General features: G+C 46.6%; 1 protein-coding gene across 2 annotated transcripts in view; it reads right to left on the minus strand.

Moving 5' to 3' along the window:
• The window catches only part of LOC146206585 (trypsin-1-like), a 76822-nt gene extending 64641 nt beyond the window's left edge, over positions 1 to 12181 (minus strand). Inside the window, exon 1 of one of the 2 annotated variants that reach the window (XM_084591324.1) lies at positions 11876 to 12181. In XM_084591324.1, the coding sequence (XP_084447450.1) occupies positions 11876 to 12071 (196 nt within the window). In that variant the 5' untranslated portion in view covers positions 12072 to 12181. The remainder of the gene's footprint in view (positions 1 to 11875) is intronic. The other variant, XM_084591325.1, reaches the window with a different exon arrangement.
• Positions 12182 to 15248: the final 3067 nt, after the last annotated feature.

The following is a 15248-nucleotide window of genomic DNA, read 5'->3' on the forward strand; positions in this document are numbered from 1 at the left end:
CAACGTAGGCGGATTGGGAAGTGGCCCTGTCCAGCTCTGACATTGCAGCATAAAGGACCTTGCTTGCGAGAGCTCGGGCAGCGGCTTCAGCCAATGGAGTCCCGGACTGAGAACCCGACCAACCGCGCCCTGAATCCATTACCAATTTTTCCAAATAAATGTTTTATACTACTGCAAACGGACCAACGTCGGCAAACCAAGCAGAATTTAAAGGTAAATTGATGATTCCAGCTTAGCTTACACATCCAGCAGATCGCTCTGTATACAAACTGAACCAAATTGTCCCAGAGGGCGTCCCATGCTGATCGTTTAATACATTCGTGTTCCTTGTACCGGAAATCTAAGATGATGTTCTTCCAGAACATGAGTTCAAAAAGGTAAAGAAAAAACTAGAAAACCACTTATTTCAAGTAAGATCTAAACCCGAATAAAAACAAAATGTTTTTTTCAGTAATTTATTAAACTAAAAACACTGACGCCTTTTTATTTCAGAAAGGCTAGAAACATGTTGGCCCCGACATAAACAAGACACAAATAGAATATTATGAAAATAAAGCCCTCGAGAGATATGGGGTTTGGTGTGAGATCTGCTAAGTCTAAGCATGCACACTACTGCGGATCGTTGATCAAATTTACAAAGGTGTTACCCTAGCATACAAAAAAAAAAAAAATGGCCTCATTTTTAACCGTCAGTGTACCTACGCACATATATAGTAACGTCCTCGCAGACCCGGTAAGCTACCTAAACAATGCAAGTGCGCAAACAGTTTATCCTTTTCTTTTTTGTTCTTTCATGCTGCTCCCTTGACGCGAACGGTTTTCTAGATGATTAGTGGGGATCGAATCGCATAGTAATAGCCTTGAACTGTGTCTTACAAGAGATCGTAGGTTATATTGGGGTCATCCTTCTCAAAAACACTTTGAAAGCTCCGACTAATAATTAAATCGCAGAACTTTTTAGTATTAGCATAATTCATTCTGTGGTATCGTTGTATCACATTGTTTTGTTTACGCTTTGTAGTAGCCTTGGGCAAAAAACAAAAAGTAGGTAGACGATCACTGAGATCCTAGACCACTAAATGCGCATCTACTCCATAGTTCGTTACACAGTGATCCAGAAGCACATGCGATTGCGCGAGTGCCTAGTAGTAAATGTTTTAGTGTTATGGAAACAATGTGAACGGATTAAATTGTGTAGATTTCTACTGAATTCACTGGCTGAGAGAAGGTCGACATTAAAATTGCCCTGGTATACCAGCTGCTGATTTGTGGCGTCAGAAACTGCTGTAGGCAGTGGACAATACCCAACAACGAAAAGAACAATATTTCATTTGGCTGCTAAATACTTGACATGCATAATTCATGAGGTGCGGCTTGTAGCTCATATCTGAGGTAAAATAAAATGTCGCATCACTCACCCTTCACTTTCTCGTAATGGAGAGACACTGACAACGGACATACGGTTCATGCAACTACCAGGTTTTTGAAAAGACAATGAGTTAAAAATGTTATTCAGGCTGTTTCTAGAACTCTGTCCCAGCCTCATGCTTGGTTCATAAGTTCTGTAACTCAAGCTTAAAACGAATAAAATGATAAGTCGGCAAAAGGAAAATAAATAAAATAAAAAGGCGGTTTTTGACCTTGATGCTAGCCCAGTTTCTAGTCCGACAACTCAACTCTGGTCGCGAATCGTTATGCAATATGTATGTGTGTACTGTGATTGCGCGTGTGTGTGCGTGCGCGGTGATTTGCAGAATTTCAGATTGCTGTGTAAGGTGCATGTCAAGATTGCGCAGACACCATCCTAGATGTTTAATTATCCAGGTTCCGCCTGGATCGCATACGTTGAAATCATGACTCAACTCTGTTTTTGAAGGTCTCTGATCTCAGACCTAGATAAAAAGCTTTTGAAGGTCTCTGAACTCACTCCTGTAATCAAAAGCTATGTAAACGAAACAGCCCGTTTAAAGAATTTTAAAGCTCTAACAACGAAAGAACCAAGAAAAAACACAGTCACCAGAACTATGAATGTATTTTCTGTCCATTTTGCATGCCTGGATTTAGATGGTTGCGCACAAGGTTTCTTCAGTTTTTGAGCACATTCTTTATTGCGTCCACACTTGTGGACATTGCTCCTAACTGTATACAAGAGTCTATGTTCGAGTCGCGTCCAAAAACGTGGGAGCAACGCTTGAAGGGGCCAATGGAGAAACCAGCAGATATTCGTGTATTATGGCAGACAGGAGATGCCTACTTGTGCGTTTTCAGCGTCCAATGTCGTGCGAATTCCTCGTGTGCCTCCCAATGAAATCCACTTGTACAAGTAGCTCGTGGAGCGGGAAGATAGGCTCATCAAGTTTTCCCGTTTCCAAATTCAGGGGGAAAAAAAAGGAAGAATGAGTAAAAACAATGACATACTTCACCCAATCCACCTACCAAATGCGCTGCTCTTTCCGAGCAGGACTGGCGGTCGTGCGGAGCAAACAGTTATTTCTCCGAAAGCGAACGGGTTCCCCATGACGCAGGAGAACTGTACGGGTATTCCGAAGGCGACAAAAGCTTCGAACATACCTGCCACGAACCTGCCTGTAATGTCTGCAAGCACAAACGATCGAGACCATTTAGCGGGGTTGCCCGCTGTATAAAGAAGCGCTTTCCTTGGCAGCCGCGGGCCCCGTCGGGAATACGGATATGAGAAGGAAGGGGGATGGACGCACCCATGAACGCGTGTAACCCTGCGCGCGCCCTTGATTCTGCTGCGGTAACGAACCAGTCCGTGAAAGAGCGCATCCACTTCGCTAACCTTGCTTTCCCGGCCTTAGGTATTTGGCGAGTGTGCCACTTTGGTTCGTGCGTGCCTTCACCGATTGAACAGGCTTCCGGCCGTCCAGTTTCACTCGCGCAATATACGCGCAGCATACAGCGCTTCTCTGTTCCGTGCACAGCATGCGCACTCCGCGTGCCGGCGGTGACTCCCCCTGTGCTGCAAGGCTCTCTGCGGAGCTCTTCCTTCTGTAGACTTAATTAGGGGCAGCGTTAAAGATCTCATTAGGCTGAAAATTTGTCGGTGGCGCCGTGTTGAGAAAGCCCTCATTTGATAAGAGGGGCGTGACGTCAGAGATAACTAATTTCACTAGTAATGAAAAGTAGGGTACGCTACTAAGAAGGGGGAGTGTGTCCCCAGAAGTTTTAGAGCGAAAGCGCTGCTAAACACCGTTAAACCTAAATACAAATTTTGTGTGAAGCCTCTGCTGAGCTAAGGAAAACAAAATCGTCGGAGCGGAGAGGATTCGAACCCAGGCATTTCGCGTGGGAAGCGAGTACGGAACCTCGTGTATATAGCTATGGCCGCGATCACCTCGCACCTGTTCAACTGCAACGTACTATCGGGCTGTGCGTCGCCTTCTCCAAAAACTTGCATTTGTGGGCTAAAGCTTTCGCACCTCCTACTTTGTCTAACTATACGTGAAAAACGCTGCGGTTGCTTTTCATCTTCCGAGCTACGTACGCTCATCCCATCATTTTAATCGTAGCAGATGGGGCCTGATTTTTCAGTGCTGGATTCGGATTGGCTAGAAATGGACGTTGCCAGTTCACCAACAGGGCCATAAGATCAAGTGGGCTGCCGTTGTCAGCGTTTACTGACCTGACAAAGGCTTACAGAACTGGGAGGAATTTTGGCACTGATCTAGATGGAAACATTTAACCAACTTCGTGCCACTTGGGATGCGTACAAAAAAAAAAGATAAACAAGAAAATCATCGACGAACAGGAAACAGCCCTAGAGACGGGGCAAGAGGGACACGAACTCGCAGCTCGCAGAATGATATTTGTATGTCGTTGTTTTCTGCCACGCTTATTATTCGCTCAACTGGGCGAACTGTTATCACCAAGAGGGACAGCGTGCCACTACTTTCTATCGTGGCTTCACAGCTGTACAAATAATGGCTTGCAATTTTCCATTGGATGAAATTATTACAGAAAACTCGACATAACCTTTTTCTGGACGTTTCTTGCGCTTGTCCGTTCTTTTTAACTGTAGCCTCATGCAAGTTCACTCTTGTTTCAGATCTGCTGGTTCCGCGTTTGCATTGTGAATCATTCAGAAATGAATTGGAAGTATAGGTGAAGCATATATAATTAATTATACAATAATGCCGAGCCACAGCTAACCCGTGATAGGTGAGAGCGTGCTTTTTTCGTAGCATTGATTCCATTTTTAGTGCGTATGCGTATCGATGTGCAATATTCATTTTTCCCGTTTCCATATGTGCCTTAAGCTAACTGAGCGTTTATGTTTATCACCGTTTACAATACATCTAGCGAAAATATATTCTCCTGAGCGGAGTATAACGCACTCGGTCAGGGAAGTCTGCGGCGGCGACAAAAATGCGTGCTGTGCTTCTATAACGCTTCGTGCGCGCAAAATTTTCTCACTTTCCCAAAGCTAACGAATATGTTATTGCAGTTACATTATTCGGTTTGCGTTATATTCCAACATGCCCCCATTGACGACAGTTTTATTGAAGGTCAGTCTGAAATTTCTTTCTTCTTTTTCTTTTTTCAAAATACCCAAGGGGTCTTTGCATTCACCGAAGTCGCTACGCGACTAATAAGCAACATTTTTCCGAAGAAGCTGTGTCCGGCGATGAGGTCACCTGTAGTCAGCGCAAGCGGAAGCGCAGGTGCCTGGTTATGTTCTTGTACAGGTGACATTTGATTTGGAATAAATGACAGGGAGCGAATGTGTTTAGTAACCAATAGAGAGATTTAGCTTACCGTGATCCGCGATCCGCCACGGTGACCTTCTACCGTGCGTGGGCGGGGCGAACAATTCATTGGTCCCGACGCGGCAGGTCCATGTGCGGACATCCAGTATGTGGCACCATCTATCCGCGTCGAGGGGGTTTGGGCATGCGCAGTGGAACGCGCGGTGGCGGTTCACGGTAGCGGATCGCGGATCACGGTAAGCTAAAACTCTCTAATAACACGTTATTGGAATATTTCGTAGAAGTTGTTAGTGAAATTCGGTTAGAGGGAAGTTCGCCGAGTGGGATTCAAATGGCCTTCGTGGTGAGCGTCACGCGTGGAAGCTCGGCTGCCACTCGCTTGGTTCGCATAGATCGCGCATACATGATACGTGCCATTTTTATGTGAACACAAGAAAAAGGAGCGTTACCCGACAACAATATATCATTTTTAGGACTGCTACTTTTCACGAAGGACCTCGCCGGGGTGGCGCAGTGCTTACGGCGCTCGGCTACTGTTCCCAAGGATGCGGGATCGAATCCCGCGGCCTCGAAAGCCGCTTTTCGATGGAGGCGAAAAGCAAGGCAGGCGCCCGTGTGCTGTGCGATGTCAGTGCACGTTAAAGAACCCCTGGTTGTAGAAATTTCCGGAGCCCTCCACTACGGCGTCTCTCATAGCCTGAGACCCTTTGGGACGTTAAACCCCATAAACCATAAACTTTTTATGAAGCCTTGTGAGTTGATTGCCGCCAGGTTTCACTCTGCGTGGCGGTTTACAGACCACGCTGCATGCATTGCTTAGATGGCGCCGCAAATGCTTGACTCTTCTTTAGAAAGTGGGCGGGGGTTTGGAAGAGAGCGAAAACAAGACGTGTTCTAGACATCCGTCGTATTGAGAGCGTTTCTCCTCTTGGTTCGTCCGGCACTTTGCATTTCTGCCCTGTGCGCGAGCAGAATATGCTCGGCCGTTGCTCCACACCATGCTCCCCACGTGCGACGGCATGCGATGCAGCCAGGACATAAAATTGCAGCTCAGTATAGGTCAAGCCCAGATGATGCCACAAGCGATGTGAGCTGACTGTGCGCATGCGACATTTGATATAGAATAATTTTATCTAATAAATTTCGAAGGACGTGGCTTAAGCGTTGAGGATTAGTTGCAATGCGATATCTCGAAGTGGCCGTTTTACCGTTAACAGACAGAGGTAGCGTACCTGGGGCACGGATTAATTATTTACGCGTATCAGTCTTGAAGTAAACAAAGCGATGTTTATAAGCACATGCGAGCAGCCACAAGATACATTTTTTTTCCTTTTTACTGCCGAATGCGATGACATCTTTGGCGAGCCTTCTTTTTTTTTTTTTTTTAAGGTGCAAACTCCGTACATCGTTTGCTCTCAGTAAAAGCTGATTTTGTGGATATTTCTGGTTGTTTTCACAGATAGAAGAAAGCTCATTTATTGGCCTGAAAATCAGACTCCTCCATTTTCTCGCCTCTCGATTCAAGCTAGTGACATAAGAACTCCGTGATCACCGTCCTAGCATCAGGAATCGCATATATTCAACTGTAATGACACATCATTGTTTGCTTCCAAAAACGACCTGTTGATGACGGCACCTGCATTTATTTTATATCTACATAATTTAATTTAATTTAAATTTAAATTTACTCTGTAGCTTCTAACACCTCTGTTTTCAGAGAAAACAGCTATTTCTACAGTGGAATGCAGTGAAGCATGTATAGTTTGAGTTCGGGAGGGCAAGGACTTTTGCGTGGAAGACACAGCTATGAGACTGCGCACGCTGTTTGCTAATAAAACGCTCTCAATCAAAGCGCGAGGGACATCCGCAGGACACCTTAATTTGGTCCTGCAGCGTTGTCATGTAGGGCGACAATGTTGGCCGTGTTTCGAGGAAGAAATCTATAATTACAATTTTAACGTTGTCCAGGTACCGTACTTCGATATTACAAACGCCCGCGCTGAAGTCAGGCAGACTGCCCGTGAAAGACCAGCCACCATTTTTCTCTACTGTAGCGAATAAAACAACCATGATGAAATGACTGTAAAAGTGTATAAAAAATGAAAATACTGTTGAATAGTACAAATTCTAGGAAAAGCAAATGGTTGGTTTTATCGCATTAACTGTGTTTTATTATTATTCCACGGCATTTGAGCTACGTACAACATCCGGTGTTATCGCGACAAGAGAGAGGACAGTGCGGAAAGAGAGGGTCTAATATGATGTATATTTAGGAGCTTTTCCCGTGCATTGGTACGCTTTTTTTTTTTTTTTTTTTTTGTGCGGCCTGGCGCGTGGCATTCAACAACTAAAGAAGAAAGAACACCCACATACCGCAGAGAGACATTTCTTTGTGCAGTACATAGACGCACACCTGGCATTCTATATAGGCTACGTCAGAGACTGGGACATTAATCAAGGGTTGGGCGGACATCATTCACTGGGTTTAACTCGAAACAGGGCAGTACAGTCATATATGCCGGGGACTTATAATGAAACAGAAATGTACCTGTACCCTATTATTGGACTGACGAACTGTCAGTGATTTATACCACGTAGCAGTGCGCTGTCATTCATCTATGGCGACATTGTACTCTCCTTGGCATACCTTTATATTACAGTTCTAATTTATCGTTCTATTGTGGATTCTATTAATAAATTAATACTGGGGTGTATGACTGAATGCTCCGCAGTTGAATGACATGAGTAAATTGGAATTGAGGTTCGAAAGCCACGTTGAAACGAAAATTTTATCATTTTATCACGCGCTGCCAAAAAAAAAAAAAAGAAAAAAAAAAGGCCACTTCGTTCACAGAAAGTAGCGTCTAAAAGTCTCTGTGTGCGCCTTGTGTGTGTAAAGGAAAGCGTTTTATATTTCATTGCTGTTCGTACCTTTTCTGTAAGCTCTTTCTCTTTGCCTACGTATACTGCCTCGTCGGCCATTTATTTCGCAGGTGACGCGAGCTCTTTCCGTGCGTTCAATAGCCATCAACTGTAAGTTAATAAAAGAAACCTCCCTTATTTTTCGCTGTGTACCGGGACGAAGTAGCGACATCGACATTGCACCGATCCATACAGGTGTGCTTCCTTTGCACTTTACTCTCCGTCACTCGTCCGATCCGCTCTATTTTGCTCATTCCATGTCACTTTCCGCTTGTTTGCGAAGTATTTGCTTTAGGTGTATGTATTTTTCATAGCGTACCAATATCCTTAACTAATTGGCCATGCCAGCTGTCCATCAGCAACATCTGCTGTCCTCTTCATTATCCCCCTTCACTTTCGTGCACTTTACTTTGCGTTTCGTTTCTTTTTTTTCCTTGTCTGCCAAGCTCTTCAGCTGATTTCTTCAGGCAGAGGATGTGGCATTCACATCCTCCATTATTCAAGTGAACGCAGCATTTAAAACGCCTGTATTTGTATTACTTGTTGATGAAGTGCACGGTACCAAAGGAAAAGAAAAGGAAAGCCATTATTCTAGGTCCTGCTCATCGTTAAGGTTGTTACGTGAAGTATTTAGTGTACACTGGGATCAAATTGGCACCAGTCAGTCGAAGGATAACCTTTCATAAATTGTGGTCTTCAGGCAGACGAATCTATCATCGTGAAAAAAAAAAAAAAACAAAACAAAACAAAAAGCGCTACCAAACAACGACACAGGAGGGGACGATGCGTTTCCCTTTTTTTATTTTTACCAGCTAGCACAATTATCTACCTAGACGAATCTATTTTTTATGCATATCACATTTGGAGTGTGGACCTGTACTGACGATCAGACTTTAAGTTAGTCCTTTTTTCTTTTTCATCTCCAATGAGATAGGATGTGTTTAGAGTTGCCTTGGCTTGCTGCCTTCAAAGAAGGCGATTCTCGATCGCATTATGGGCATCTTCACTTTGTAATGTGTGGTTTGATTGTGTGTGTATGTAAGTGTGAGTGTAAGGGCGGCAAAAGCTGGGCAATACGTTGTGTTCTTATGTGGAGACAGCGCAAGTAAGAACGGAACGCAAGGAACATGACAGGCACACATTTCTCGTGCTTGTTCGTACTGTCTAACCATCCATGAATTAATGAATAAAGCCTTTATTTGATTGAAGGGATGGCTCTCGGCCGCTGTTTGGGTAATTAGGGCATTAGGAGGGATATGGGAGTGAAGCTTCTCGCTTCTTCACGCTTCTTCAAGCTGTTTCTCGTTTCTTGCCATGCTGCGAGTCTGCGCGTTATTAGTCGACCTCTCACACTACTCGAAGCAGGCCGCTGTCACTTCCACCATAAAAACCTGCGCTTGTGCATATTCCGCAAAGTGGTCCTGTGTCGCTCCTCACATTTCGCATTAAAATAGGGTACATATGCATTTGAATCACAAGTTGCATGTTGGCATCACTTTGAAATTTATCCAGCCCTTAATGCCGATGACTTTTCATTCTGGCTGCTCCCTCCTCTGCTGGGAATTCACTTTTGCAAGAGTTCATATGTTTTTCGGCAGTGTGGCCCCTCGTTCGAAACTTTGCCCCTCTCTTTTGCATTTCACCATGAGCGACGCTTTTATTGGTCACACGTGCGCAATGTACGCTCACCTGCGGCGCTGTACGCGCTACGTGCACTTGTTTTTACCTCTATACGCGCTGTCAGTGAGTGAGCCTCTCTCTTGGTTGCAATGCCCCCAGCACAGCTTGTTTTTCGCCCACAGTGCGCGTTGCCTGCTGTGGTTTGTCTTTTCTTTTTAATGCCGTAAGATAAGAAGAAATAATTTACTGCATGATCAGCACACGTTTTAATAAGTTTGTATTCGGCATTCACCGGTCTAACAAGTACATATGGACGGACAACTGAACAAACCGTTGCGGCGCCGGCGTTGGACGTAGCGTGCAATTCGTATCTGCTCTCAGTCAAAGGTTAAATTTCATCCTAGTGGAGTTCTGTCCACTGGAGGGCTGTGCATGAGGGGCTAAATTGGCTTGTTTTGTTTTCCTAGAGCGCAGGGTTACCGACCCTCGTTCCTGCATGCGGCAGGTGTCATCGGGTCTATTAGATGCTAAAAGTGGCGGAAATAGTCGTTTCTCTGCGCGGTACACACGGAAAGGCATTTGATGACTTGAACGCCAGGGGAAAAACATATCGCGGACCGCTGGTCAACCCCAGGCACTTAGGGTGAGCCACTTGCGCACGACTCCGGCCGCCGCTCGCTGTCGTGATGGTTCAGTACGTGCGCGTCGCCGTAAATTCCATCGGCACAGCGATTTCGCTCGGCGTGGCAGCTGTTGTGACCTGACAGCTGCATCAAAGTGGAAGCTCTTGCGTTAGCCTCGGACAGATATAATCTATCCCTAAAGTTTGCATTTGCCGGACATGCGCTGCATGCACACGTCGGCGCTATGTGAACAAAGTTCATCTACAACGGCAGAATGCGAGCCCGACATCCAAGTATGCTGCCGCAAAAGCTTTGTATGAAATGATCTGACTAGGCAACAATGGTGTCGGTAATGTCAAATACTCAACCTAAATTAAGGAGTCCGATATGGCTAAGTGAAGGCATTACAATGCTATTTGCGGGCCAATCTTCTCTGCCCTGCAGGACGGTGCCACTGCACACGGGCTCAACAAGTGGTCACCCGCGGCTGGGGTCGTATAGAAAAGCATCAAGCTAAATATTATTGGGATATTGGCAGGCGTGTTTCGATGACAGGCTTGGAGAAAGTGTGCTGAAAGACAAGCAGGGATGACGACTTTATTGTCTTTAACAAACGGTCGCTTCCCGTAAAATATTTTTTTAGTTGGAGCGGTTTCCCTCGCAATGTCCTTCCCTATCAGGAAAACGGACGTGCATGACAGCCGCTCGCGAATAAAACTTGCGAGATCTTACGTCGGTAGGCCTACGCCGGATGCGTTCCCCAACGGTGGGTTTAAAAGGGTTGTTTTTAGGCCAGCTACTAACGCTCACCACATCCTTGTCGCACTAGCTAGCGTACTGTGATTGCTATTCGTACCACTGCGTATACTAAACACAAAGGCACTCAGTCATGGCACACGTGACGTGACTTAGACCGGCGGAGGTTTCGTTAATTCGTCATCAGCTCTAGAACTAAATGTGACTAGAAGCGAAAATATAAAAGGAAAAACTAATTAGCACAGAATGTAGTACTACGAAAGGAAATATTTATGATGAAATGCGTTACCACCCACACAAGTCCTTGAAGCTGTCTTCCATATGGAAGAGAGCTTCAAGCACTATTTTCAGGTAGTACCGACTCCTGAAATGTGCAGGACGCCAAATCCATAGTTTTCATATTTTGATCATTATACTCGTGTTTCACATACTCGCGTTCATTCGGCTTCGGAGGGTGCGGCGTAGCAGAGGATATTTGAGTAGCTGCCAGCTGGTACATACTGGATATAAACTCCTAAACTATATTTGTTGCGCGTCTGTGATGAGGGAAAGCTATTCGTGTCTAATGTTTGCTTAACATCCCAGAGTCCTTGCTAAATTTCTCAGTTTTCTATTCCATCCATTATTTCTATGTTCAACAAACATATTGTCGGTAATGGACTGCAGCACCATCCGTCTGAGGCAGCTTCACCTCTTCGTCGCCAGATGTAGGCCATTCTGCAATTAGCGCGCAACTCTCTCGGCACTGACGACCAAGCGCACGCCTCTAGCAGCCATGGATAGGTCTCGTAGACCGTTATCAATTGCCGGGAATGAGGGCAACTCTTGTCAGAAATTGACATCCGACTAAAACCGCAGTCTCGGGCGAGGACGAGAGCCCCTGTAGCTTACCTACGCAAAACTGCCGTCCACTTGCTCCGAGTCCCGTTATCGGCGCATAACTAGGCGTCTGATGAAAGAATGTGCTGAGCCATGACGGCAGTCGCGTCCGGGCTCTCGGTTACCGAAAGAGCCCACAGTGCTCGGTCTGTGTACCAGCAATGCTTGCTGCTATCCTAAGCGATAGTGACTCTCGGTCGCGACACAACCGGCGAGCGGGCTTTCTTCTTTCCGCGCGCACGTGGTCGGGCGAAAGAATTGCCCCGAGGTGCGGTCTGGTGAGAAACCGGGCCAGGAGCGCGTTACGCAATGGACAAGGCGGGGAAGAGGCTGGGGAGGACTCACCTTCGCGGCATCGTCCTTGGACAGCGGCGGGATTGCTCCGGCCGCAGGGTTTGTGACGGCGGCGGCGTACAGAAGCAGGACCAGCAGTCCCGAGGCGCCCGCGAGGGCGGTGGCAGGTCGTGGCATGGACTCGCGTCGTCGGCAGACCGTCTGCGGCCGAGTGGCTGCTGCTGCTGCACGGCTCGCGGCCAGGCATAGGCAGGAAGGGGAACAGATGCGCTTCCAAATGACGACAGCGGTCGGGGAGGAGGGGCTCGTTAGGCCTCTCCGCAGATGCGCTGCTTTGACGCCGCCAGTCCGCTGCTCGGCAGGTTATCTGGTGCACCGGGACCCGGACGCCTCCGGCGCGGCGCGCGGCTGACGGCTGATCCAGCGTGCTCGCCGCGGCTCGGCGCGTACGCGAAAGACGGAACCGCTCCGGAGTCGCGCTCGTGATGCGCGGGCTGTTCCTCCGAGGGAGAGGCGGCAATTTTCCCCGCGCGCCAAATCCGTGGCGACCCGCGCGTACCTGCCAGAGCCTTGTGTACGCCCCATTCAGGGGAAACTACTAGGAAGCGAATGGTGATGTTTTGTTCTTCGGCGGATGACCGTTTTCCCGCGGTCGACAAAATTTTTGCGACCCTCCTCTCCTACGGGCTGTTGACTACGCACGAAAACAGATACGTTGTTTCGTGCAGCGGGCCATCGATGACGCGAATGTCCTGGCTGCGAAGGGAGAGTACGCGCGACACGGGGACGCCTTGGCGACGGGGGATTCCAGGGCGCTGAATGGGTCTTCACAAGGGTCGCGCCACTTGGGTCAAATCACCGCGCTACCGCCCGAGACACTTTCTCGGCCTTCGATGTGAACGAGGTCACATCTCTGCTTGGCAGAGCAGAAGAAAGCGCGAAAGGGGCGAGGAATAAAAAGACAGGCGTCGCAGGTGAATCTTCAGTAAAGCAGTCGGCCATTGGTGCGTCAGGTGTTATAGAATGAAAGCAGAGCGTTCCGTGCTTTCTAAAGCTTGTTCAGCCTGGAGTGCCTTTTGCACGCGATGGAGAACGGTTATTCTCATTTAAGAATGGGAATATCAGGGACACTATATCTACGGTTTAGTGGAATAGCGTCATCGCCTGCGTCGGCGCCGTAGCCTTCCACAACGATGCTTTCCTGCTACTCAAGAGAGACCTTTATTTCGATTCGAGGTGAGGGCGCTCTCAATAATGCGCCATATCTATGGATATATGTGACCTAGCGGGGGTTGAGGGCTGCCATTTCTTCTTCCCAGTATGGTTAGCAAAAAAGGCTTACATCACCGCAACTTCAACGGGAGAGAGGAAAACGTTAAATTGCTACCCGAGACAAAATAAGAACCTTTCATTGATCTCCTAATCGTCTCCGTATGTGTACTGAAACGCACGCCTGCAAGGACGCAAAAGCGCCGTGAAAAAGGCTGGCGTAATAGCACTCGGTATTACCCTTGGTAGGGGCCGTTACCTTCAAGACACCGTAGGCGATGGCGGTGAATACAGCTATCACGTGACCCTCAAGTTTAATGACCAAGGAAAAAAGTCTTCTTGTCAAAAAAGCGTTTATAATATGAGCAATCTTTCTTTTAAAACGATCTGAAATGAAAGTCTATTCCAGTTTTTTCCCTATAGCTGGACCGCGCCACGCAAACCCTTGCATATAATTTTATCTATACTTTTGTATTTGTGCACGTGTCCGCATTGTGATATGTTTCTAAAGGCGTGGTTTGTTGTCTTGTTTACACGGCGTCATTATTTCATCAAATAATTTTTCTCTAATTACCCTGTAGTCAGGAAAAGCCAAAGGCATCTCAAGGTAAAAAGGAAAAGTTCCACACAGGGTCTTTATCTGTCAGAGCGAGATATTGCAAACTAAAACGAGAGAATTCCAGAGATAACGTGTTCCATTTTTTCGCCCCATCTATAGCAGAGGCGGTCAAATAAATAGGCAGCATCCAATACGACTCACCTATCAGGGGCATTGTTTCCACGTGCGGCGATTACTGTTGCTATTTTTTTCTCCCTGCGCGAAAACTTTTTGTAGACAACAATGCATCGCCAGGTCACTTGCTCGTTCTCGTGAGCTGATCTCGTTTTCAAGACGACAGTACTTACCACACGGCAAGCAGTGGTAGTGTACCGTTCCTTATATGAAAATTAGTGCAGATCATTGCTGTATGCTGCGTATAAAACCTCCGACGCTGCTTTTTTAGTTATTTTGCTATGCTATTTGCAATGAAAGGTTTATTCACGGTATATAAATATCTGGCCATCATAAGACGCCCGCAAACGTGTTCAGTTTTTGTTTATAGCGTTTGCATAGATAGATATGTTTATTGCCCCGCCGCGGTAGTGCAGTGTTGAGGGTGCTCGACTGCTGTGCTCAAGGATGCGGGATTAAATCTCGTCCGCGGCGGCCGCTTTTCGACGGAGGCGAAAAGCAAGGCACCCGTGTGCTGTGCAATGTCAATGTGCATTAAAGAACTCCGGGGGGTCAAAATTTCTGGAGCCATCCACTACGGCGTTTCGCATAGCCTGGGTCGCTTTGGGACGTTAAATCCCACAAGCCAGACCAGACGAAACCAAACCAAACCAAACCAAATATGTGTTTACTGATTGAAAGGGTAAGGTGTGGCGGTTGGCACTACAAAAATTTGTAGGGCTGCATAAAATAATTTAGCGAGCTTTGAGAAGAGGACCACATTTCGTGTGAATGCAGCCGAAGCTCTTTCTATTGCATTTTATTCTATTTAATTTATCTATATTAAAAGCAATGCCGCAGAGGCATCATGGGTAAGCAAAATGTTCACTCCCCTCCGCGTTCTCCGCGCCGCCCCAATATCCTGGTGCCGTCCACGGAAGTAGGCTGGAAAGATGAGTATCTCGCCTGCTGCTCTGCGCTAGTGAAGAGGCTGCATTGTTAGCAAACAACCGCTGGTATTAAGCATAGTGGCCACTGCTTTTGACCCGCTCGCCTCACTGTAAATTCATTTTTATTCATACTTCCTGGGTTGCGGCGATCTGATGGCGTATTCATAATGCCAGTCTACAGCACATCAAACATATTAGCGTTTGCAGTCCACAGCTGACTGCCAAGGTCAGCATGCGTTTGAACCTTGTACAACCGAGGAATAGCGAGTCCTTCCTGTTCTCATAAGCACTCACTGTTGTATCCCAATATATTTGTTTTTTGCACTGAAGTATTTTTGTTCTGACGCCTTCCTTTTTAGCGCGAAGGATTATAGCAGTGGTAATGAATGATCACGTGAAAATAATTGTCCATACAATGATGGAATTCGTTGCCACTTGAAATTGCCATGTCAGCATTCGCGTAATATGTGTTTGAATACCAGATGTCTCAGTG

Source organism: Amblyomma maculatum, chromosome 1 (assembly GCF_055883805.1).
Source record: "Amblyomma maculatum isolate TAMU_Amacu chromosome 1, ASM5588380v1, whole genome shotgun sequence".
Classification (NCBI taxonomy): Eukaryota; Metazoa; Arthropoda; class Arachnida; order Ixodida; family Ixodidae; genus Amblyomma; species Amblyomma maculatum.